At 43.3% G+C, this 23,523-nt stretch overlaps 1 protein-coding gene across 2 annotated transcripts in view; it reads left to right on the top strand.

Moving 5' to 3' along the window:
• Positions 1-23,523, top strand: part of LMNTD2 (lamin tail domain containing 2) — a 131,374-nt gene that overhangs the window by 43,899 nt on the left and 63,952 nt on the right. For both annotated transcript variants that reach the window (XR_012236687.1, XM_073606069.1), the window contains exon 2: positions 12,559-12,623. Coding sequence is in view for 1 of the 2 variants with exons in the window: in XM_073606069.1 (XP_073462170.1) it covers positions 12,559-12,623 (65 nt within the window). In the remaining variant the exon portion in view is untranslated. The remainder of the gene's footprint in view (positions 1-12,558; positions 12,624-23,523) is intronic.

The raw sequence follows: 23,523 nt of genomic DNA, 5'->3' as shown, positions 1-23,523 counted from the left end.
GTTTGACCATTCTTCCAGAAGATTATAGAAGGCATGGTGGATAACTCTTAACCACTTAAGGACCGAGCCTCTTTCTGAGATTTGTTGTTTAAAGTTAAAAACTGTTTTTTTTGCTAGAAAATTACTTAGAACCCCCAAACATTATTTTTTTTCTAACACCCTAGAGAATAAAATGGCGGTCGTTGCAATACTTTCTGTCACACCGTATTTGCGCAGCGGTCTTACAACCGCACTTATTTTGGAAGAAATACACTTATCAATAAAAAAATAAGACAACAGTAAAGTTAGCCCAATTTTTGTTATATTGTGAAAGATAATTTTACGCCGAGTAAATTGATACCCAACATGTCACGCTTCAAAATCGCGCCTGCTCGTGGAATAGCGACAAATTTTTACCCTTAAAAATGTCCATAGGCAATGTTTAAAAATTCTACAGGTTGCATGTTTTGAGTTAGAGAGGAGGTCTAGGGCTAGAATTATTGCTCTCGCTCTACCGATCACGGCGATACCTCACATGTGTGGTTTGAACACCGTTTTCATATGTGGGCGCTACTCACGTATGCGCTTGCTTCTGCACACGAGCTCACTGTCCTAATTCCGATATACTGTGTCCCAGCGCTCCTGCCACAATGTTTAATCTCAGGCAGAACGGCTGGCACTCTGTGATTGGACGAATTAGGTCATGTGCAGTGGCAGGGCTGGCCTGTCCGTGATGTTGGGTGGCACTTGCGCAAAGGTTGCTCCTGGAGTCCCGCCTCCACTTTGTGACCTGCTGCCGCTGCTGTTTTTTCCTCCTCCTCCTCTCCTCCGGATCTCCAATCATTTACCGTTGTGGCAGCGCAGATCGATCACGGATGGAAGACAAAATGTAGGTGAGACTCCCTCGTCAGAGACGAGTCGTGTTCCTGCCCTGGGGGGAGTGCACATGGTCTGGGGAGAGGAAGCAGCCAGCCAGAGAGAGAGTAAACAAGCAGTTAGAGTCATGCTGTGTAGTGGTCAGTATAGGAATACTACAGGTAGAGTGGGTAGTGTAGTGGTCAGCATGGTGTAGTGGATAGTGGTCAGTGTGGGGTAGTGCAGTGCAGTGGGTAGTGCAGTGGTCAGTGTAGTGTAGTGTAGTGTAGTGGTCAGCATGGTGTAGTGGACAGTGTAGTGGGTAGTGCAGTGTAGTGTGTAGTGGTCAGTGTAGTGTAGTGTGGTATAGTAGTCAGTGCAGTGTAGTGTAGTGGACAGGTAGGTAAGCGTAGTGGTCAGTGTAGGAATCAAGTATGTCAGTGTTAGTGGTCAGTATAGGAAACAGGTAGGTTAGTTTAGTGGTCAGGTAGTGTGGTGTAGTGGTCAGTGCGGTGTAGTGGTCAGTATGGTGTAGTGGTCAGTGCAGTGGGTAGTGTAGTGGGTAGTGGTCAGTGCAGGGTGGTAGTGGTCAGTGTAGTGTAGTGGTCAGTCTAGTGTAGTGGGTAATGTGGTGTAGTGGTCAGTGCAGCGTAGTGGGTAGTGGTCAGTGTAGTGGGTAGTGGTCAGTGTAGTGGGTAGTGCAGTGTAGTGGTCAGTGTAGGGTGTAGTATAGTGTAGTGTATTTGACAGGTAGGTAAGCGTAGTGGTCAGTGTAGGAGTCAGGTAGGTTAGTTTAGTGGTCAGTGTAATGTGCGGTGTAGTGGGTAGTGCAGTGTAGTGAGTAGTGGTCAGTGTAGTGTAGTGGGTAGTGGTCAGTGCAGGGTAGTAGTCAGTGTAGTGTAGTGGTCAGTGTAGTGGGTAGTGTAGTGGTCAGTGTGGTGTAGTGGTCAGTGTAGTGTAGTGGGTAGTGTAGTGTAGTGGACAGGTAGGTAAGCGTAGTGGTCAGTGTAGGAATCAGGTAGGTTAGTTTAGTGGTCAGGTAGTGTAGTGGTCAGGTAGTGTAGCGCAGTGTAGTGGTTAGTGTAGTGGGTAGTGGTCAGTGCAGGGAAGTAGTCAGTGTAGTGGTCAGTGTAGTGCAGTGTAATGGGTAGTGTAGTGGTCAGTATGGTGTAGTGGTCAGTGTAGTAGTCAGTGTAGTGGGTAGTGTAGTGTAGTGGACAGGTAGGTAAGCGTAGTGGTCAGTGTACAAATCAGGTAGGTTTGTTTAGTGGTTAGGTAGTGGTTGGTGTAGTGGTCAGTGCAGTGTAGTAGTCAGTGTAGTGTAGTGGGTAGTGTAGTGGTCAGTGTAGTGTAGTGGTCAGGTAAGTAAGCATAGTGGTTAGTGTAGGAATCAGGTAGGTTAGTTTAGTGGTCAGGTAGCGTGGTGTAGTGGTCAGTGTAGTGTAGTGGGTAGTGGTCAGTGTAGTGTAGTGGACAGGTAGGTAAGCATAGTGGTCAGTGTAGGAATCAGGTATGTCAGTGTAGTGGTCAGTATAGGAATCGGGCAGGTCAATGTAGTGGTCAGGTAGGTCAGTGTAGAAATCAGGCTGGTCAGTACTATTGTAGGAAGGGAAGGAGTGCTAAAAGCTCACAGGTTAGGGGGCGCAAATGACTTGCCTTGCCCCGGGTGCTGACAACCCACGCTACGCCACTGAAATGGACACCACGGATTGGTCGAAATACACCATGAGAGAATTTAAGGCCTTGAGGGATTTGACCCTGTTATTTCAAGAAAGCAATTCAGACAATCTAATCGATCAACTGGATTTAGACAAACTTTTTGAAGAGGTAAACAAGTCTACCCAAAATCCAATAACCCTCTTTAAAAAACCTTCAACCAAATTTCCGCCTTTGCACACAAATTCGAGTATAGCGATATTTGTTAGACAGACATTGAAAGATATTGCTAAAATATCCTGTAGCACTTATACCCCCCAGAATTTACTGGCTGATGAAAATAAGGCACTTGAATCCCTACGTAGGAATGACTCCATTGTAGTGAAGCTATCTAATAAAGGAGGCAATGTTGTCCTGATGGACAACATAATGTACAAACAAATGTCCTTGATAATAAGGAATGACATAGACAAATCTAACCAAGCCTTCTACAGTCTCATTGACAATGCCTACAGGAACGGGCGCAATTTTGAAGCGTGACATGTTGGGTATCAATTTATTTGGTGTAATATTATATTTCACAATATAAAAAAAAAAATTGGGCTAACTGTACTGTTGTCTTGTTTTTTTATTCAAAAAAGTGAATTTTTGCCAAAAAAAGTGCGCTTATAAGACCGCTGCGCAAATACGGTGCAAAAAAAAGTATTACATTGACTGCCATTTTATTCTCTATGGTATTAGAAAAAAAATAATATATAATGTTTGGGGGTTCCAAGTAATTTTCTAGCAAAAAAAAACTGTTTTAAACTGTTGTAAACACCTCAAATCCAAAATGAGGCTGGTCCTTAAGTGGTTAAATAAATGTGTACTGTGTATGGTGAAACTGGACACAGAGGGGTATTTTTTGTTTATTTGAAAGAATTATGGATGCTGACCTGTACAGCTGAAGGACTTGAATCAAACTTTATACCTATATATCCTACATACTTGACGGTGGTCTTCACTAACACAGATAGAGGGGGTTTATGATTCTGAATGTTGTTTTTAGCCATGTTACCTGCGTAACTAAACAAACCTCTTATAACACAAGTTGTAATAATATTTGACATTATTTACTGTACATAGAAATGATTGCTTGGCTTGTGACTTAGATTGTATCATAATGAGAAGACCCCAGGACACATTACATATCTGTAAGATGTTCTGGGCTTCCCAGCCTTCGGCAATGCTTAGTGCACAGTACACACCTGCAATACAAGGAATTCCTCTTGTGTAACTTCTGCTGTTTGCTGGCACAGGAGTGTAGGCTGCATGGCTCCTAGAAGTCTGGGGATGGCATTAAAAATGACAATTAGCCTGAAGTATTGTATATGTTGAATGTAGGTATTGATATTATTTAAACATGTAGTGAGGCTCAAACTGAGATTTAAATTACCCTAAGGAGTAGATTGCCAGATGATGAGTGGGAAGATATTTGGCTGTCATTTTTAATGCTGGACCTGCTGCTGACCCTTGTGCAACATGCGATGGAATAAAGTAGTGCGTGCAAAAATAATACCTTCCTGATTGACCAGGTAACACTGGAATTTTTCAACACTTCAGACCTTCTTAAGGTGAAGCTTCACCCAAAAGGGGAAGCTCTGCGTGTCGCATGTCGGGTGACGCAACGCGTAGGAGGAGTCAGCGACATACAGCATCGAGGCTGTTCAACAGCTCTATACTAGTGGTGTGAGGACTCACCACTCCCCAAGCGGCTGATTGTTTTCTATCCAGGCACTAACTATCCAGGCTTGTGTGCGTGTATCTAGTGAAGTGTTTCTAGCTTAAAGCAATCCATACTTCGTTCAAGATGTCTCTTCTTTTAATTTCATATATCCGCGATAACTAACATTCATCCACTCTATACAGCAATATAAGGGAATTTTGTGAACAGATTTAACTTTGGCATATATGGGATTTTGTTCAATAGTATACTGTACACCAGTGCAGTGTATAATCTTCTACAATTAAGAACGGCTATCAACATACAGCTTCAAGCTATAATTATAAGAGGAGCTGATTGAATAGACTAAGATATTGGACGATATATATAGCAGCCATATTTATTTAATTTTACAGGTGGTAATCTGAGGTTTAGTCATTTGTGGAGCATATTATCACGATCCAGTAGATATATGCTTTCTGACCTGACCATACTTATATTTTTTATTTATCTTTATATTTTTATTGATACTTGGAGGGATTGAATTATTCACCAGTTGTGCACTGGATTTAAGATTGACTGGAAGGTTAATATTAGCGCAACATATTATTTCACTTGTCTGCTTGTTTGCACCCTCCACTGACACATTTGGCACTTTTTGGGGGGGGAGCAGGCACCTGGTTTTGACAGGTGCCCGCTCCCACTTTTGGCTCAGATCACCACAGCGAACTGAGCCAGAAGTTCGCCTTTCCCTGTAGTCTTCTGGGACACATCACAGGTCCCAGAAGACTACGGGACCATTCACAATTCGTACATGCTCAGTAGGAAACCGGCTATGAAGTCACAAGGCTTCACTGGCTGTTTCCCTTACTGGAGATGCTGGTGCCTGCATCCGAAGCCGATTGAAGAACAGGCTCGAGTGGGGACATTGTGGGATCCCTGGACAGGCAAGTGCCCTTATATTAAAAGTTAGCAGCTACAATATTTCTCAGAATCAATCAAGCTGCATTCAGATTTTCTAAGTTTTTTTTTTTTTTTCTTTTTTTATTGCCACCTTGCACAAATTAACAGTACTTAGATTTATAAATAATCAAGGAATATCTAAACCCAAGAATAAAAATGCAATATATTGCAGCTCACTGCTCCTTAGATATGGTGGCTGCATTAACCACTTGCTTACTGGGCACCTAAAGAGGAAGTAAACCCTGATGGGTTTTACTTCCTCTGTTTTCCCCTGCAAAGTAAAAGATTAATGTGCCACTTACCTGCAAACGAAGCCCGCGCTGTTCCCGCTGGTGGCCGTACCCATCCTCACCCCTCTTCCTTCTGGGGCCACAGACTTCGGCTTTGTGACTGACCTGAGTGACGTGACGTCACTCCTGTGCATGCACGCACGAGCCATCATTCACGGCACTTGCTAGTGAAGAAATGGCACGGATGGACTTTTCTTCATAGCGCATTTGCTGATGACATTATCGGTGCACTACAAGGTAAATATCTCCTAAACGGTGCACGTTTAGAAGATATTTACAGTACCTATAGGTATGCCTTATTATAGGCTTACCTATAGGTACAACTTCCTCATTGAGGGTATACAACCACTTTAAACCCCCTTCCTGCCCAATTTTCAGCTTTCAGCGCTATCGCACTTTGAATGACAATTGCCTGGTCATGCTGCACTGTACCCATATGACATTTTTATCATTTTTTTTACACAAATAGAGATTTCTTTTGGTGGTATATAATCACCACTGGGGTTTTTATTTTTTGCTAAACAAACAAAAAAGCACAAAGTTTTGAAAAAAAAATTGTTTTCATAGTTATAGAATTTAGAAAACAGGTAATTTTTCTCCTTCAATGAAGTGCGCTGATGGGCTGCACTGATGAGCTGCACTGATGGGCACCGGTGAGGTGGCACTGATGGGCGCTGATGAAGCGGCACTGGTGGGCATTGTTGAGGTGGCACTGATGAGGCTGCACTGATAGGTGGCACTGATGAGGCGGCACTGATGAGGCTGCACTGATAGGCGGCACTAAAGGGCACTGATAGGTGGCACTGATGGGCTGCACTGATGGGCACTAATGGGCTGCACTGATAGGCAGCACTGATGTGGCGGCACTGATGAGGAGGCACTGGTGGGCACTGATGAGGTGGCACTGGTGGGCACTGATAGGTGGCATTGGTAGGTGGCACTGGTGGGCATTGCTTAGCAGCAGTGGGTCTGGAGTGTGTGGGACTGATGTTCCGTATACTCCAGACGTTAATCGGCTTTTTTTTTTTTCTCCTCACACTGTCAGCTTATCACCTGATCAGCTGTCGTTGGCTTACAGCTGATCACGTGGTGTGATCAGCCGAGTCTCATTGAGAGGTTAAAATTCATTTTTCAGGCTAAAAACGATTTTAGCAATCTTTGTACTCTGGTCCAATCCTTCGTTATTTCTACTTCAAGTCCAAATCAGGAGAACAGCCTAATGCCCCGTACACACGGTCGGACATTGATCAGACATTCCGACAACAAAATCCTAGGATTTTTTCCGACCGATGTTGGCTCAAACTTGTCTTGCATACACACAGTCAAACAAAGTTGTCGGAAAATCCGATCATTCTGAACGCGGTGACGTAAAACACAGTAGCCAATAGCTTTCACCTCTTTATTTATTCTGAGCATGCGTGGCACTTTGTGCGTCGGATTTGTGTACACACGATCAGAAATTCCGATTTTGTTGTCAGAAAATTTTATAGCCTGCTCTCAAACTTTGTGTGTCGGAAATTCCGATGGAAAATTTGTGATGGAGCCTACACACGGTCGGAATTTCCGACAACAAGGTCCTATCACAAATTTTCCATCGGAAAATCCGACCGTGTGTACAGGGCATTAGAGTTTTAAGGTGACAACTATAGAAAGGCTGGAAGTGTGTTATTAGACAGATTACCTGATGAAAATAAAAGAATAGCCAGAAAAAACAAAACAAAAGCAGCAACCACATCGAAGGACTGGCATGCTGCAATATACATTATTACATTTTTGTTTTTGTGTTTAGTTATTCTTTAAGCATGTGAGGAGGCCATGACTGCATATAATTATGGTTACGGCATGTAAGGCAGGACCTGGTGGTATAAAATGATGGCTTGGATGTGCAAGGATGCACCTGAAAGTATTTATTTAATTGTGGTTTAGGCATGTAAGATACTACCAGAAAGTATAATACACTAATTATGGTTTAGGTGAGTAATGTAGGATCTGGTAGTATATAATTATAGTTTAAGCATGGGAGTCAGAATCTGGTAGTATATCATTTTGGTTAAGCACATAAAGTAGAACCTGTTAGTATGTCATTGGGATAGAGATGTATGGCAGGATCTGGTAGTATATCATTATGATTAAATGTGTAAGGCAGGGCCTGCTAGTATGCAAGATAGACTTATAAGGCAGGACCTTGTAGCATATAATATTGGTGTAGCACCCTGATGTTTAGGCAGGGTTGCTAGTAAATTTACCTGCCAAGTATAGTTGCCTTGGCCAATTGATGGGAGATCAATTGATTCTACCCTAATTCTGGAATTGCTGCACTTCTCTTTTCTGTCAATAGATGGCTGAGTATCTGGTGGCATTAGATAAGACAAGGGCATTGTAAGGACAGATTAGGAATAGATGGTGTCTCAGCCAACGGGCAGGGATCTTCAGGTGATCGGGGTTCGGTGCCACCTGGACGACTGTCTGGGTGGATGTGAGTTGTAAGGCAGGGCCTGCTAGTATGCAAGATAGACTTATAAGGCAGGACCTTGTAGCATATAATATTGGTGTAGCACCCTGATGTTTAGGCAGGGTTGCTAGTAAATTTACCTGCCAAGTATAGTTGCCTTGGCCAGTTGATAGGAGATCAATTGATTCTACCCTAATTCTGGAATTGCTGCACTTCTCTTTTCTGTCAATAGATGGCCGAGTATCTGGTGGCATTAGGTAATGGACAAGGGCATTGTAAGGACAGATTAGGAATAGATGGTGTCTCAGCCAACGGGCAGGGATCTTCAGGGATCTTCAGGTGATCGGGGTTCGGTGCCACCTGGACGACTGTCTGGGTGGATGTGAGTTGTATTTCCCCAGGCTGCTAGGCCAGAGCCTGAGGTCTATCCCGGGAACATCTGGGGAGAGCCTGTCATGGTCGAAGGGAGAGGGGAAGCTGTCGCCACTAAGGGGCAATCCACCTTGTTACCAGGGACCATCGTGAGTAGCTAAGGCAAGTACCAGAGCAGTATTTTTACCAACCGGGGATGGTGAAGAATTGGGAAACTTCAGCAGGTGTCAAGCCAGGAACCCAGCCAGCGGAGGTGACGCTGACAGAGCAGTCTTGTGTGCCAAGCCAGGGACTGAGTAGGCCAGTGGGGTGACGCTTGAGGAGTATCTGTGAGTGCCAAGATAGGGACCCAGCAGGGGTGCGGGAGTGAAGCTTGAGGAAAATACTTAGTGATAAGATTGGAGGAGCTCAGGAGATCCAGTGGCAGTGGATCAGTGGGTCTAAGTGATAGACTGGGAGCTCAGTTGAGTGAAGATCTAAAAAGGAGATTGTGAACGAAGTGAAATAGTTCATTACAACCTGTGTTAGAAACTGTTCAAGATAGTTGCCATAGGAGACAATGTGTCTACACATGCAGACGTGGTGTCCAGCTGGGTGCCTTTCCCTGCATGGCTGTCTACCTATAGATGTCTCAGAGTCTGCCAATTAACATTGCAACTAATAAAGGGTGTCCTTGCCCTAACCCTCTCTCTCCCAATTCTGTTTCAGAGACAATAAATCTCTTTGCATTCAAGTAGTGTCAGGAAAAGTCTCCTCCGCTGGTAATATCGATCATTTGGCATGCAGTACTGAGGTCCACCAGCAGGTGTCTCCTGGAAATTTGGAGCTGTCAGAAGAGCTTTTTCCTGCTGGTATTCTGTCACCTTTAGGCCGCAGTACTGGCATCCACCAGCGGAGGAATCCTGGCAGTATGGAGCAGGTATTCCCCTCTGCAGACAGGTGTCACCTGACCTTAATTAGCAGAGCTGCAGTATAAATACCCAGCAAGTGCACACTCATGTGGCCCTGGTATTGTCCTTGAGCCCTGACCTGCAGCCTGCTCCTCTGATACCTGAACCCGAACCTGAAGCCTGATTCCTGGAACTTGTTGATCCTGTTTCCTGTCTGATGCCTGAGCCTTGTACCTGACCTGTCCCTCCTGTGATCCATCCATCCTCTCTTGTCCCGTTTGTTTCCCTTCCCAGCTACTGATCTCCTGTTTATGACCCTGGCCTGGCTTGACTACGATTCTGGTACTCCCTTTTGCTACATATGCTGGTTGTGTATTATCACTGTTTGGTTGTTTGGGTTGTTCACTCTGTATTGGTGGTGTGTTCACATGTATATGCATTTACCTTAATAAACTTACCTTCACCTATTTATGTCTGGTTCACTCTGTTGCAGTCCACACAGTTCTGGTCTTATCTGGTATATGACAAGTAGTGTCTGGCGCCCATTAATCTACCTTGCATTGCACCCACCATGCCTCGTAACCCACTCTACACAGAAGGATGTTAGCTAGAGAGGCTCATGACTTGGCTACAATGGTTAAACATGTAAGGCAAGACCTAATAGTATATAACAGTGGTCTCCAAACTGCGGCCTGGGGGCCAGATATGGCCCTCTGCTTGCTTTTATCTGGCCCTTGGGGAACTATTTTCATTCACTGATGTCAACAATGGGCCATAATCCCGCCCCCCCCCCCCCCCCCCACTGACACCAATGAAGTGGCAGAATTCCTCCCAGTGACACCAAAGATGGAGCACAATTCCTCCCAATGACACCCAACAATGGGGCCCAATGACACCAACAATGGGGCACAATTCCTTCCAATGACACCAACGATGGTGTACTATTCCTCCCATTGACACCAACGATTGGGGCAGTGTTTATGCACACTGATGTTGGGATCTTTTCTACTCCCAATGCTCACAGTCCGGTCCCCTTAAGTCTGAAGGACAGTAAACTGGCCCTTTGTTTAGAAAGTTTGGAGACCCCTAGTATATAATTATGGTTGGGAGTGTAAAGCAGGACCTCGTATAATGTAATTTTGATAAGCACATGATTGAATGATTGAAGGCAACAGAGCTTCACCTCCAATAAACTAAGTGAATATTCTCTTGCAAAGTGAACATGCTTTACTCCTTTGGTAAATCAATCTTATTGTCCTCATTGTAAAGCACATACGTTGCTTTCCTTTACAGGCAGTGGCAGCTGGTGCTCAAAATTTTTTGGGTAGGTGCAAACAAACTGAAAAATTCTGAAAAAAAAACATCAATTGCAGCCTCACTGTGCCATCAAATGCAGCCACTGTTCCCTTCATGTGCAGCCATACTGTGCCAATCATATGCGGCCTCACTGTGCCCATAATATGCAGCTTCACTATGCCCATAATATGCAGCTTCGCTGTGCCCATCATATGCGGCCTCACTGTGTCCATCATATGCGGCTTCACTGTGCCCATAATATGTGGCCTCACTGTGCCAATTCATATGCAGCCTCACTGTGCCCGTAATATGCGGTCCCACTGTGCCAATCATATGCGGCCCCACTGTGCCAATCTTATGCGGCCTTACTGTGCCCATCATATGCGGCTTCACTGTGCCCATCATATGCGGTCTCACTGTGCCTGTAATATACGGTCTCACTGTGCCCGCGATATGCGGCCTCACTGTGCCAATCATATGCAGCCTCACAGTGCCCGTAATATGCAGCCTCACTGTGCCTGTAATATGCAGCCTCACCCGTGCCAATCATACGCAGCCTCACTGTGCCCATAATATGCAGCAGTCTGTACAGTATGGAGGGACAGATGATGTATACCTTCAGTCAGTGACGATGGAGGAAGGTCTCTATATACAGGAAGGAAGGTAGGTGTATACAGATATATATATATATATATATATATATATATATATATATATATATATATACATACATACATACACCCACCATCTTCCTTCTTGTATATAGATACCTTACTCCATCATCACTGACTGCAGGTATACATCATCTGTCCTGTATACAGCTATATACATAGTAACAGGACAGATGATGTATATCTGCAGTCACAGAGATGATGGAGGAAGGTCTCCATAAACAGTCAGATGTGGGGGTATATAGCTGTATACAGCTGTTTGATTACAGGAACGGAAGGATCACTAATACTATCTCTCTCTCTCTGTTTCTCCGCTGCTCCTCATGCTTGGGCCCAGTCTACACTGGCTGCTCTGGTGGGGAGAGAAGTGGGGAAGTGACTACTATAGAGGGCTGAACACTAACCATCTGGATATAAGCAGTAGTGGAGAAGTGCATAAATGTTATTGTGTTGAATATGGCTAAATTAAAAAAGATATAACATGTGAGATGTAACTGTATCTGTAATGTATGCCTATGCGGAGTGGCAGCTGTCTGGGATAATCATCGACAAATTAATTCAGCAAGATCTTTCATCAAGGGCCAGCCAATATCAGATCAAGCCATGTCCACAATGGCGCCAATCAGTTGCAACAGGGTGGAATGGGAGTGTAAACAGGATGCATGGCCAGCGCCCTGTTTACACTCCAAACACCTCCCAATGAAGCTTTTCAGCTGCAATCACCTGATTATAGCAGTCAAGTTTCTATTGGACGGCTCAGTGTCCGGTGACCGGATGCTCTTAAAGGGACACTTTTTTTTTCTTCATGTCCAGCTTTGTGTGTGTGTGTGTGTGTGGGGGGGGTGGCGCCTGAGTGCCCCCTATTGACGGGCCGCCACTGCTCACAGGAATGGTTTACTCATTGTTCTCAAAGTATGCACCTTTGTTTAGGGAGCACTGCGCTCAACTAAGCACTCAACAAGGCCCTATGTTGGAACACACATTCTGATTCTGGAACTTCCAAGCATTTTCAGTAAATGGAATTAAAGAGGCTTTTTGATACTGGGTGCACAACTTCCAGACTGAAGATTTAGGCCAGTGAGAGGCCGGCCTAAATTGTTTGTTAAGGGATTGGCTAATGGTTTTGCACATATTTGCTTTCTTTAACATGTCAGGGCTAAAAAATAAGTAGATAAATATAAATATATATATGTGTGTGTGTGTGTGTATAGGCTGGTCAGACTCTGTCCCCAAGTAGTTGCTTTTTCTCAGCCATAGATAATCTATGTAAGGACCACAAGTCAGTGCTAAAACAGGAAGTTGTGGATGATCTCACTAACATTTTACAATATTTTATTTCTAAAAGGTAACTTTATTAGACAATATACTTTCTGTATATGTGGAAGATGCTCACAAATGTATAGTTATGTTTGACATTAATCTATTGCTATAGGTAGCCAAAGATGATTGGGTAGACAGAGGACCCATGGCAAGAGCAACAATACCGGAACATTGCAAGTAAGATGTATATATTTTTATTGATAGCAAAGTTTTCTTCAGTATCAATACAATAGCACCCAGTGTAGCAGAGACCACAGCTATAACTGGACCCGTGTCTCTAATGCCCTTAGAGAGGCAAATAATCTAAAAGTGATATTTTAGTCAAAGATATAGCCTGGTGGGCTGAATCCACCACTGGCTTCTTCTACATCCTGAATACTCAAACAGCAAGAGCTCCCTGCCATTGTTCCTGGCTCGTTCTTTTGGCCTATTGTTCCCAGCTCCTTCTGTTACATTCTTCTTTAAAAGATTATAGTAATTTAAAACATATAAAATTTAACAAAGAGAGTGAGAATTTTAAAATGAACACAACAGGTGTGCAGAGTCAAGAATTCAAGAGCAGAGATCTTACCATCTTACCTTATACACTGCTAGAGAGTTTACTTTTTTACCAAGGGCAATTTTTACATTTTTGGCACACATGATAAAATCTGCATTTTTTTTCTAGAAAATAATTTTGAACCTCCAAATAAATATTTTTTTCAATTCCAAAAGATAGTCTGATCATTGCCAGAGTGACACATCCCTAACAATATTTAAAGAGAACGAAAAACAAAATGGACTGGGATTTTTTAGTCACCAATTAAACCACAAACTATTTATTTTTTTAAATTACAAAAGCATTTTTATTAAGCATCAGATTAAAAAATGAGAGACTGTAATAAAAACAATCCAGCTGATAGGTCAAGATGCCCAAAAATGGCTCAGTGCCTAGTACATAAAAACCATCCTTTTGTTTATGTATTGCAAAAAGGCTGTTACAATAGCCACAATATTATATAGTATATAATAATTATAATATAGACCCCAATGTTTCAATTTCAGCAAATCTTCATCGGGGGAATCTTCATCAGGGTTTAATCTGAAATATGAATGTACAAATCAAAAAACTTCTATAGCACAGGTACATAACCAAACTTGCATAAAAGCTGATATAACATCAACACTAATAAGCCAACCAATAAAATGTGTCCATACATCAACGGTAGCACCCACAATATAGAGCCTGGGGAGTACAAAGGGGACTAGGAATCCCTATGGGGGTCGGCTTAAAGCAGGGGTCTCCAAACTATGGCCCTCTAGTTGTTCAGGAGCTACAATTCTCATCATGCCTAGCCATGTCTGTGAATGTCAGAGTTTAACAATGCCTAATGGGACATGTAGTTCTGCAACAGCTGGAGGGCCATAGTTTGGATGATAATGGCTTAAAGGATAGTAAATGCTTTATCCACAAAATAGCAATTTTACAAATGAAAAGCCAAATTATGTATAAATCCAACCTAGCCTTACCCAAACATGGGACAAGGCAAAGGGCAAATCCAGTGAGACCACCAGGAAACGCCTCATATAAGTACAAATCAACAGTCACACAAGTGTTCCACCCTTAAGATAGAGACATCCTTAGTCTAGAAGGATGGCAATCATGTATAAAATATATAAGTATGTATATACTATACATATATTAATCTCCCAGTATGTTTTAGTTAACTATTAAAGGAAACCTTACCTGACTGAAAAAAGGCAACCAATAAAAATACCCAAAAGACCCCAAAAGGAGACTACAAAAGGAATCGTGAATCCTGGTAAGAAGACTGTAAAGGTAATGAACAAAAATCCAATCAGGGCATAAATAAGTACTTCAGAGTGTGCTCCAAAAAGGCTCACCTTTCTGGGGACTCCCTTTAAAATACTCCTAGACTGGCAGAGCATTCCTCATCAACATCATGGCCACAACACTGGAGATATTTTCATCATCCTCCAAATATACCTCCCAATTTGTAATTGGGAGGGTGTCATGTGGCTGCTTTACACCAATCAATACCCAGCTTGAAGGCACCAAAAAAATCTACTTACCAGTGCCACATAGGGGGAAAACAGGAAAGCAGACCTGCCTCTTCCTACAATGTGCCCTCCGTCACTACTGGCATGAGACGCATAAAGGCCCAGCTGGCTCACGTAATCTGCTTCTCATTGGGAGCAGAAGAGGAGGAGCCTGGAGTAATTCAAGACCACCCAACCAATCTCGCAGATGAAGGCACCACCGAGGGACAGAGATTCCCCCTGAACCTCCCCATACCCCTCTCCAGACACTCGCTTGCACTCCCAGACAGAAATTACATTACAAAGGCAAACAGTCTTTAATTTCTGATTAAGAGCATTCATACTGCAGAGTCAGCTTAACAATTTTAAGTACTGTTTTAATGAAAAGAAATCTGGTGCAAGAAAGTATTTACAGAAAAGATATTACAAAACAGATAATTAAAGTGGAGTTCCACCCAAAAATGGAACTTCCACTTTTTGGATTCCTCCCCCCCTCCGGTGTCACATTTGGCACCTTTCAGGGGGGAGGAGGGAGCAGATACCTGTCTAATACAGGTATTTGCTCCCACTTCCTGGCATAGATCACCGTGGCGCTTGCGGTGACCTATGCCACTTCCGGCGCCAACTCGCGCATGCGCAGTAGGGAACCAGGAAGTGAAGCCGCACAGCTTCACTTCCTTATTCTCTTACTGAGGATGGCGGCGGCAGCAGCCGAGAGCCGAAGGACGGATCGGCTTCGGCTGCCGACATCGCGAGCTCCCTGGACAGGTAAGTGTCCATATATTAAAAGTCAGCAGCTGCAGTATTTGTAGCTGCTGGCTTTTAATATTTTTTTTTTCAGTGGACCTCCGCTTTCATAACAACAAAGCTAAATAGGATTAAGGCCTCATTCAAACCATGGAGCAGTGATGTCAGTTTTTCTTCACGCATTCTGCAAGGGCACAAAAAAAAACAATTGTTCTCTATGTGCCCTGTTTACACCACAACACAGGTATCACATGCAGATTTTTTCTGCACAGGAATCTGCAACATGTATGCAGTTTTCTGCATGAGATAAAAACTGACATGACATCAACATTGGTGTGAACAGGCACATTACTGACGCACATGAAAACTGATGTCAGCGTGCATGAAAACTGATGTGAAACTGATGTCTCTACAAGTGAATTCTGTGCAGTTTTCCCATCAGTTCCCATTAGATTTTATGCACGTATTGTGAGAACGCACCCTTAAAGTAGTAAAACACTTATAGGGCGTACACACGGTCGGACTTTGTTCGGACATTCCGACAACAAAATCCTAGGATTTCTTCTGATGGATGTTGGCTCAAACTTGTCTTGCATACACACGGTCACACAAAGTTGTCGGAAAATCCGATCGCTCTAAACGCGGTGACGTAAAACATGTACGTCGGGACTATAAACGGGGCAGTGGCCAATAGCTTTCATCTCTTTATTTATTCTGAGCATGCGTGGCACTTTGTCCGTCGGATTTGTGTACACACGATCGGAATTTCCGACAACGGATTTTGTTGTCGGAAAATTTTATCTCCTGCTCTCCAACTTTGTGTGTCGGAAAATCCGATGGAAAATGTCCGATGGAGCCCACACACGGTCGGAATTTCCGACAACACGCTCCGATCAGACATTTTCCATCGGAAAATCCGACCGTGTGTACGGGGCATTAAAGTGTTTGTCAATCTAAAAAAAAAAATGTCTCCTGTTCCCTTAAAGCATGTTATACAGCACAGTGCTTGTGCTGTGTAATTTGGCCACCTGTAACACCTGAAATACCTGGCTGATCCTGCCTGGCTATACCCTCCCCCCTGTAAACTGACCATGGTTTATAATGGCTGCTGAGCCCTGACATTGTGGTCATTTTACGTGCCTCCGTCATCTGCAGCCCTGCTCTGTCCTCTCCTGTGTCCTCCTCCCCTCCCTGCCTGTAAGCTCTGTCTGCTCCGCGACCCTACTCTCCTGCTGCTCCCATATCTGTAACTAGGATCATGCAATCTCCTCTGTTATATAAAGCTATGTACCCCTGTGCCTGTGCTGTATAAAAAAATGCAGATTATACCGTATATCAGAGCCCCCCGGTGCTCACGTGACTCCTCAGATTTCTCTCATCTCTTTTCCCCTCCTTCCTGGCTGACATCAGCGGCAGTGCTCGGCCTCGCCCACTATAGCTGTCAGCCAGAGAGAGGAGAGAGCCGAGAAGTCACGTGAGCACTGGGAGGCGCTCTGATTTATGGTATAATCTGCATCGTTTTTATACAGCACAGGCACATGGCACATAGCTTTATAGAGAGGATGGTATGATCATCATATAGTAGGTCTGGTTTCATGCAATTTGTGTGAGTAATTTGATAGCAGAGTAGTCTAATCTAATATTATTGTCAGTACCAGGATTTGGGTTTTCCCTTTAGGGCTGAGTAAAACTCACTTGAGACAGCTTTTACTTGGAAATGACAGTGATTGGCCAGCTTTTTGTGTCCATGTTTAAAAAACCTGTTTTATACTCCTCCTCCACTGCTCATGCAAGTACTTTGTGTGTTCTTGATTGACCCAGGTTGCATCTGCTCTGTGTATTACCTTGGCTTGCTCTGACCCTGCTTTCTCTTTGCTGTGATTGTGTATAATTTGGACTTTGATCTACTCATGTGTGACCTGGTTTGTCTAGACTACACTTCTGCTTGACCCTTCTGTGCTATCAGACTCACTTGGCCTGCTCCTGCTACATACCAGTCTCAGGGCTGCTCCACTTAAATCTGCAGCAGTGCACCTCAAACACCAGCAAGCCTGCTCTGCCTACAGTCCTGTTCGTGATATGTGCTATTTATTACTGAACTATTTGCATATTTAACACATCTGAACTGTTCCACTCTTACCTATACCCTTGTCAACCAATTATAAAGTCCATGGCTCTCATAAATGACTCTTAACATTCCTTCATAGTTCCCATGGTGTCAAGATATTTTCAGGTCTCTGAAGGGGGTATTTACAGAATTAACATAACCAAAGTGTCCAGGGGGTGCGTTGAAGGGGTGTTGAAGTGTTTATGATGCTCCTGCAGTTACTTTCTTAATGTCAGTTATGCTAACTATATCTTTTTTTCCATCTGATCATGTTTTACAGTCAGACAACCAACATATTATTGGGCAGAATGAAATTACAATTTCATAGACCTCAAATATGATATGGATCTTAAGCATATTTTCCTAAGGAGATGTAATGTGTTGCCTTCTGCACCTTGTAACATGGCTGTGTGAATATTATTTTCTTGTACATTGGTGTAAACACTTTTTTTATGTAGGTATTTTCATTACACCTGGTATTATTGAATAGGGACCACTGAGGGTAGCTAAAAAAGACCCAAACCAGAATGTGTATTTCAGGGATCTTCAAACTATGGCCCTCCAGCTGTTGTGGAACTACACATCCCATGAGTCATTGTAAAACTCTGACATTCACAGACATTACTAGGCATTATGGGTATTGTAGTTCCTAAACAACTGAAGAGACATAGTTTGAAGACCCCTGGTGTATTTGCTCAAACTACTCCTCTAGACATCAGTTTTACATCAAGGCCATTAAAAGGCTTTACAGGCTCTGCAAAGTGCTGTTTATAATACGGCTAGAGATTTTACGACCCCCTGTATGGCATTTAACTTTCTGTGCTTTGTGTTTAGCTTGAGCTGTTTTCTGTCAGTTACGCTTCAAACTGAAATGTTCTAGTGGGGGGTGTTCATGAAAATCTATTCACCACAGACACAAGATTTAAAGTTGATCTTTGTGTCACCAACTTGCATATTTTAGACATATGAGGGTGGAACTGTGTGCAAAACTTCCTTATTCTCCCCACATGGTATGGGACCTCATTATCATAACACAGAGGACCTATTTAAGCTAATTTCCAAAGAAACACATGGGGGCTACCAATGCTAATCCCCTTAAGAAGATACTAGTTGTCTGACCAGTAAACTGATCAACTGAGTTCAATAACGTTTAAAGTGGTTGTAAAGGCTAAAGGTTTTTTGTTACCTTAATGCATTTTCTGCATTAAGGTAAAAAAACCTTCCATGATCAGCTCCCTAGCAGCCCCCTCGCTAAATACTTACCAGAGCCTGATCTCAAGTCATTGCTCTGCCAATCTTCAGCAGCGCTGCACTCTTCCTCTTCACAGGACTCAGAAGCAGCAGCAGGAACCACTGGCTCCTGCTGCTGTCAATCAAATCATGTGAGGAGGGAGTGGTTGCGGGGCCGAGTAGCAGTGCTACTACTCATACACCACATAGATAGCAGAGCTCGAAGGTGCTCGATCCACAATCGCTGACTGAGCAGAGTAATGTGGAAAAAATGATCCGCACTCCAGTTGTTGCTCTTAAAATGTATTAATTTCATTCTATAGCCACAGTGAACAAACACAGATTAAGTCACGACGCATTTCAGCCTATAAGTCATATAGGCTTAGTCATAACCCATAGGTTGAAACGTGTCAACTGACTTAATCTGCGTTTTTCCACAGGAGGAGCTGAGAGCACCAGCAGAGGTCCCCGGAAGAGGAGGTTTGGGGCTGCTCTGCCCAAAACCACTGCACTGAGCAGATAACTATAATATCTTTATTATTTAAAAAAACCTTAAATCATCGACTTTGAACAAGTATGTATATCTTTAAGTAAGGTATGGAACCCAAAGCATTGAGGCAAGAATGTAAATATGACTGCCAGGAAACTGGCATTTGCAGAATTAGAAGTAGCAATAGCAGCCTCTGTATCTCTCTGGAAAGTTTTATTTGCAACAGAATTTTTAGAATTACAATATTACTCTACCAATAGACATTTGAGGGGACCTGCTTGGTGAAGGAATACTGACAATAATGAGGTGTAAGGATGTTGTAAAATAAGAAGTTCTGTGTGACGGGCAATGGTGAAGGCTTTCAGCAGTAATACTGATAACGTTGAAGTACGGTAAGTTGATGATATGGAATAAAAAGCAATAGTGCATCGTTGGAAACTAAAGCAGCATTGATATGTGTTCAGATTGAGTCTGAGAGCAGGGTTCCTCCTGCTTGTTTTTTTTAATCAAAAGTTTTTATTGGGAAAAGAAGCACAGCAAATATGCAACAATACAATTCAGTTTGTCGTGTTGTAGTCAAGCATATTACAAGATCACTAGTATCTTAATAGAAAATAAAAATAAAATTATCAAGTCACTGAAACAACAAAGCTCCAAACTCCAAAGATATGCTGGTAGGTTAAAAAGCACCCTGAGGCGATTCAGTTCGCATAGGTAGCGCTATACAAGTCACTCATTCATTCTCACTCATTCATTCATTCATTCATTCATTCTTATTCATTCATTCTCATTCAAAGCATACCTTCAGTTGTGGAATAGTACCATTAAAGCAAATATACAGGTATTAAGACCATTCTTAGGAACACTAGAATACCCTCCATACATTCAGTACACACATGAACCTTTATCTTTACAGGCATTGACAGAAACCTCATCTGAATAAGCTCATTAGGACTTAGTCCTGGTGTATCAATCCAGGGGGCCAACAGTTTGTCATATTTGTCAGGCCTCCCTCTGTCCTGGTATATGTACTGTTCAAGGATAAGAGTGTTTCCCATATGTTGTATCCAAGTTTTAAAAGATGGTGGGGTGGCAGACTTCCATCCCATAAGAATAGTTTTCCTAGCTTGGAATAGGACTCGAGAGAAAGCAGCCCTCGCCATCTTCTCCGGGATCACCCCCTCCAGAGGACCTAGTATGCAGCTTATCAGGTCCAGGGGAACAGTTGTTTGAAAGACACCATTGAGTGTGGCAAAAACCCTACTCCAACCAGATTACATTTAGCGGGTCAGGTAGTCTTCCCATTTTGTGAAGTTTTTCAGGAGTATAATGCGCTCTGAGCAGTATATATAATTGGGATACTTTTTGTGAAACCTTTCGGGAGCAGGTAGTGACAGACCGAAGGGCTTCCTCTCATCGATCGCATGACATGGGGCCCAAGTCACCCTCCCACTAAGACAATGCTTTTATGGGGTGGTCACCTAGAAGAGTCTGTTAAGAGCATAAGATGGCTTTGTGAGATAAAGCCTTTGGTCTCTGTAGCAGTTTGAAGCAGATGGAAAATAGGGGTAGGGGATTGTATCCACTCTACCGCCTCACCCTGTGCCCTAACAGCATGCTGTAGTTGAATAACAAATTGGAGGGCAATGTGAACCTACTTTGTAAGTCTAAGAAGGAAAGTCATTTCCCATTGTGAAGTATATGTGAGAGGTGAGTTACCCCTTGAAAGTGCCATCTAGGCCCCTGTTGGAGTTTAGCCAGTTCATCATACGTTTTATTTCCCCAGATCAGGCTGAAGATTGTGAACTCCTTTACATGCTGCAATTGTTTAGACTTATTCCACACCTTTTGAAGGAGCGCATAAGTGGGCATTTGTTTATTAGGTTTCTGGAACAGCTGAACCTCCAAGCCCTCTGGAATAGATTCTGCTTTTGTACCTGGGAGCAAGAGTCGGGCTGAGGAACCATCAGGATTGGAGGACATGGCTCCAATCAAATGTTGCAGTTGTGCAGCCAGGTAATATAGCCAGGGTTTGGGGAGAACCAGGCCATCCCCATCTTTAGGATACTGCAGCTGCTCCAGTTTAACCCTGGGTGGACGGGTATTCTATATTAGCAATCTGAAAAGAGAGTTCACTACTGGTGTGTTATGAAGCATGTATAGGAATTGAGGCATGAGAATCATCTTGATAAGGTTAGTTTTCCCTGCCAGGGACATTTTAAGTTTGTTCCATATATTTATCTTATCTCTGAATCGGGTCAGTAATGGGTAGACGTTTAGAACCCTTTCACACCGAGCCACCTAGGGCGTCAGCAGTAAAGCGGCGCTATTTTTAGCGCCGCTTTACCGTCACTTTAGCGATGCTATTCGGCTGCTAGCGGGGCAGTTTTAACCCCCCCGCTAGCGTCCGAAAAGGGGTTAAATCCACGGGATCGGCGTTTTGGCGGCGGTATCGCAGCGCTGCCCCATTGATTTCAATGGGGAGCAGCGGTGGAGGAGCGGTGAGTTCACCGTTCCTAAGAAGCTGCTGGCAGGACTTTTTCTGACACCCTGCCAGCACACCGCTCCAGTGTGAAAGTCCTCGGGCTTTCACACTGGAATGATTGGAGCCGCTTTTTTCAGGGGCTATGCAGGCGCTATTTTTAGAGCTGTAGCACCTGAAAAACACCCGCAGTGTGAAAGGGGTCTTAAACTACAGTAATCAGTAAACGTGGGAGATATTTGGATGCCCAAATATCTGAAGGAGGAGACTATTGGAATAGGGCAAGGGAGCATGGCCGGTCGCCCAGTTGCATCATCTAGGAGCATCAAAGCAGATGGTCCAATTAATAGTAAGGCCTGAGTAGTGGCCAAAACCTTAGTAAATAAAGCTGGTGCCAAATCTAAATTTAGATAGTACCGCCAAGAGATACCACCAGCTAACACTGTCAAATGCCTTATTGGCGTCAAGGGATAGCAGGGCTCTATGTCCAATGTTATTGGCTGGTGTCTGCATATTTAGAAAGAGCCTTCTAAGGTTAGTAGCAGTGGAATTACGTGGCATGAAGCCATGATTTTTTTTTTTCCAAATAACATTTTATTTTATTTTGTTATCAAATTTTACATTACAAAAAAAGAGGTGTAATGGAAGAATACAATTCGTGATATAAGTCAGATACACGCATACATGGAATATTTTCTTTAGTGTATTTTAAAGTAGTTGCGGTTTCTTGTCTAACATAGTCACGTCTGCATGTTAATATCACACATTAAGAATAAACGTCTTATACAAGATAACAAAAGTAGCATAAGTAGTGAGAGAGAAGAGTAAAGAAATAGAAAAGAATGGGGAGAGAAGAGGGGTAAAGTCACCTGAGTAGCTCAATTATCCGGTTATAAAGAGTCCTCCCGAAGGTGCCATAGCTCCCAGACCTTGTCATGGGCTTCCAATCTGTCCTGCATCCTGGCCGTCATCTTCTCCATCAGTTCCACATCTTTAATTCTCGTATACAATGCCTCAGGGGTAGGGGAAGATCTCTTTTTCCAATTCAATGCAATGAGACATCGTGCAGCTGTTAGAATATGGCGCACTAATTTCTTGTTGGTTTTGGAGATCTTTAGTGGGGATAAACCTAATAGGAAGAATTTGGGGGTCATAGGGATTGGTATTCCTAGAAGATTAGTCAGTAACTGCTGAACCTTTTTTCCAAAAGGTAAAGATTAGAGGGCACTCCCAGTAAATATGGAGGAGGGTACCCCTAGCTCCTAAGCATCTCCAGCAGCGATCTGAGCTGGTAGGGTAAATGGCATGGAGTACATCTGGGGTCATGTACCAGAAGAAAATTATTTTGTATGCGTTTTCTTTATATAATGTGCAGATGGAGCTTTTCGCTGCCTGAGACCATATCACCCGTCATTGTTCTGTGGGGATCTCCTCCTTGAGGGCTTTCTCCCACTTAATCATGTAGAGGTGCTTACCTTGCACATCCAGTGAGTAAGCATTTAGAATTTTATAGATATCAGAGATTAATCCCCTCTGGGTCAAGCCCGCTAAAACCAGGTTTTCAAAGGGGGTTAGGGAGGAAAATTGCAGGTCAGGTGCTATGGTCAAGGCATAATGGCGGATTTGTAGGTAACTATAAAATGCTTGGCGAGGCATATCATACTTAGTTTGAAGTTCAGAGAAGTGTAATAATTTACGCGTTCTAGGATCAATTATATTCCCAAAATGAAACAAATTCCGCGATGACCATGGGTAGGACATTTGATGTGTGAGGCTATCTGGCACCTTGGGGTTACAAATGAAGGAAGTCAAGAGCGATTTTTTGGAAGAGAGGCCATGTAGGGGCCGCAATGCACGCCAGAGCGTGCGGAGTTGAGACATAGCTCCTAATAGACGTTCGGGGGGCACCTCCGAGTCCGCGCACCATAGCAAGCTATTAGGGTGGGTCGGGGCTAGCCAGATCTTCTCAATTTCCGTCCAC

This window comes from Aquarana catesbeiana, linkage group LG11 (genome assembly GCF_042186555.1).
Source record: "Aquarana catesbeiana isolate 2022-GZ linkage group LG11, ASM4218655v1, whole genome shotgun sequence".
NCBI classification, from domain to species: Eukaryota; Metazoa; Chordata; class Amphibia; order Anura; family Ranidae; genus Aquarana; species Aquarana catesbeiana.
Note: the sequence above shows the minus strand (reverse complement) of the source record. Positions and strands in the feature narration are given on the sequence as shown.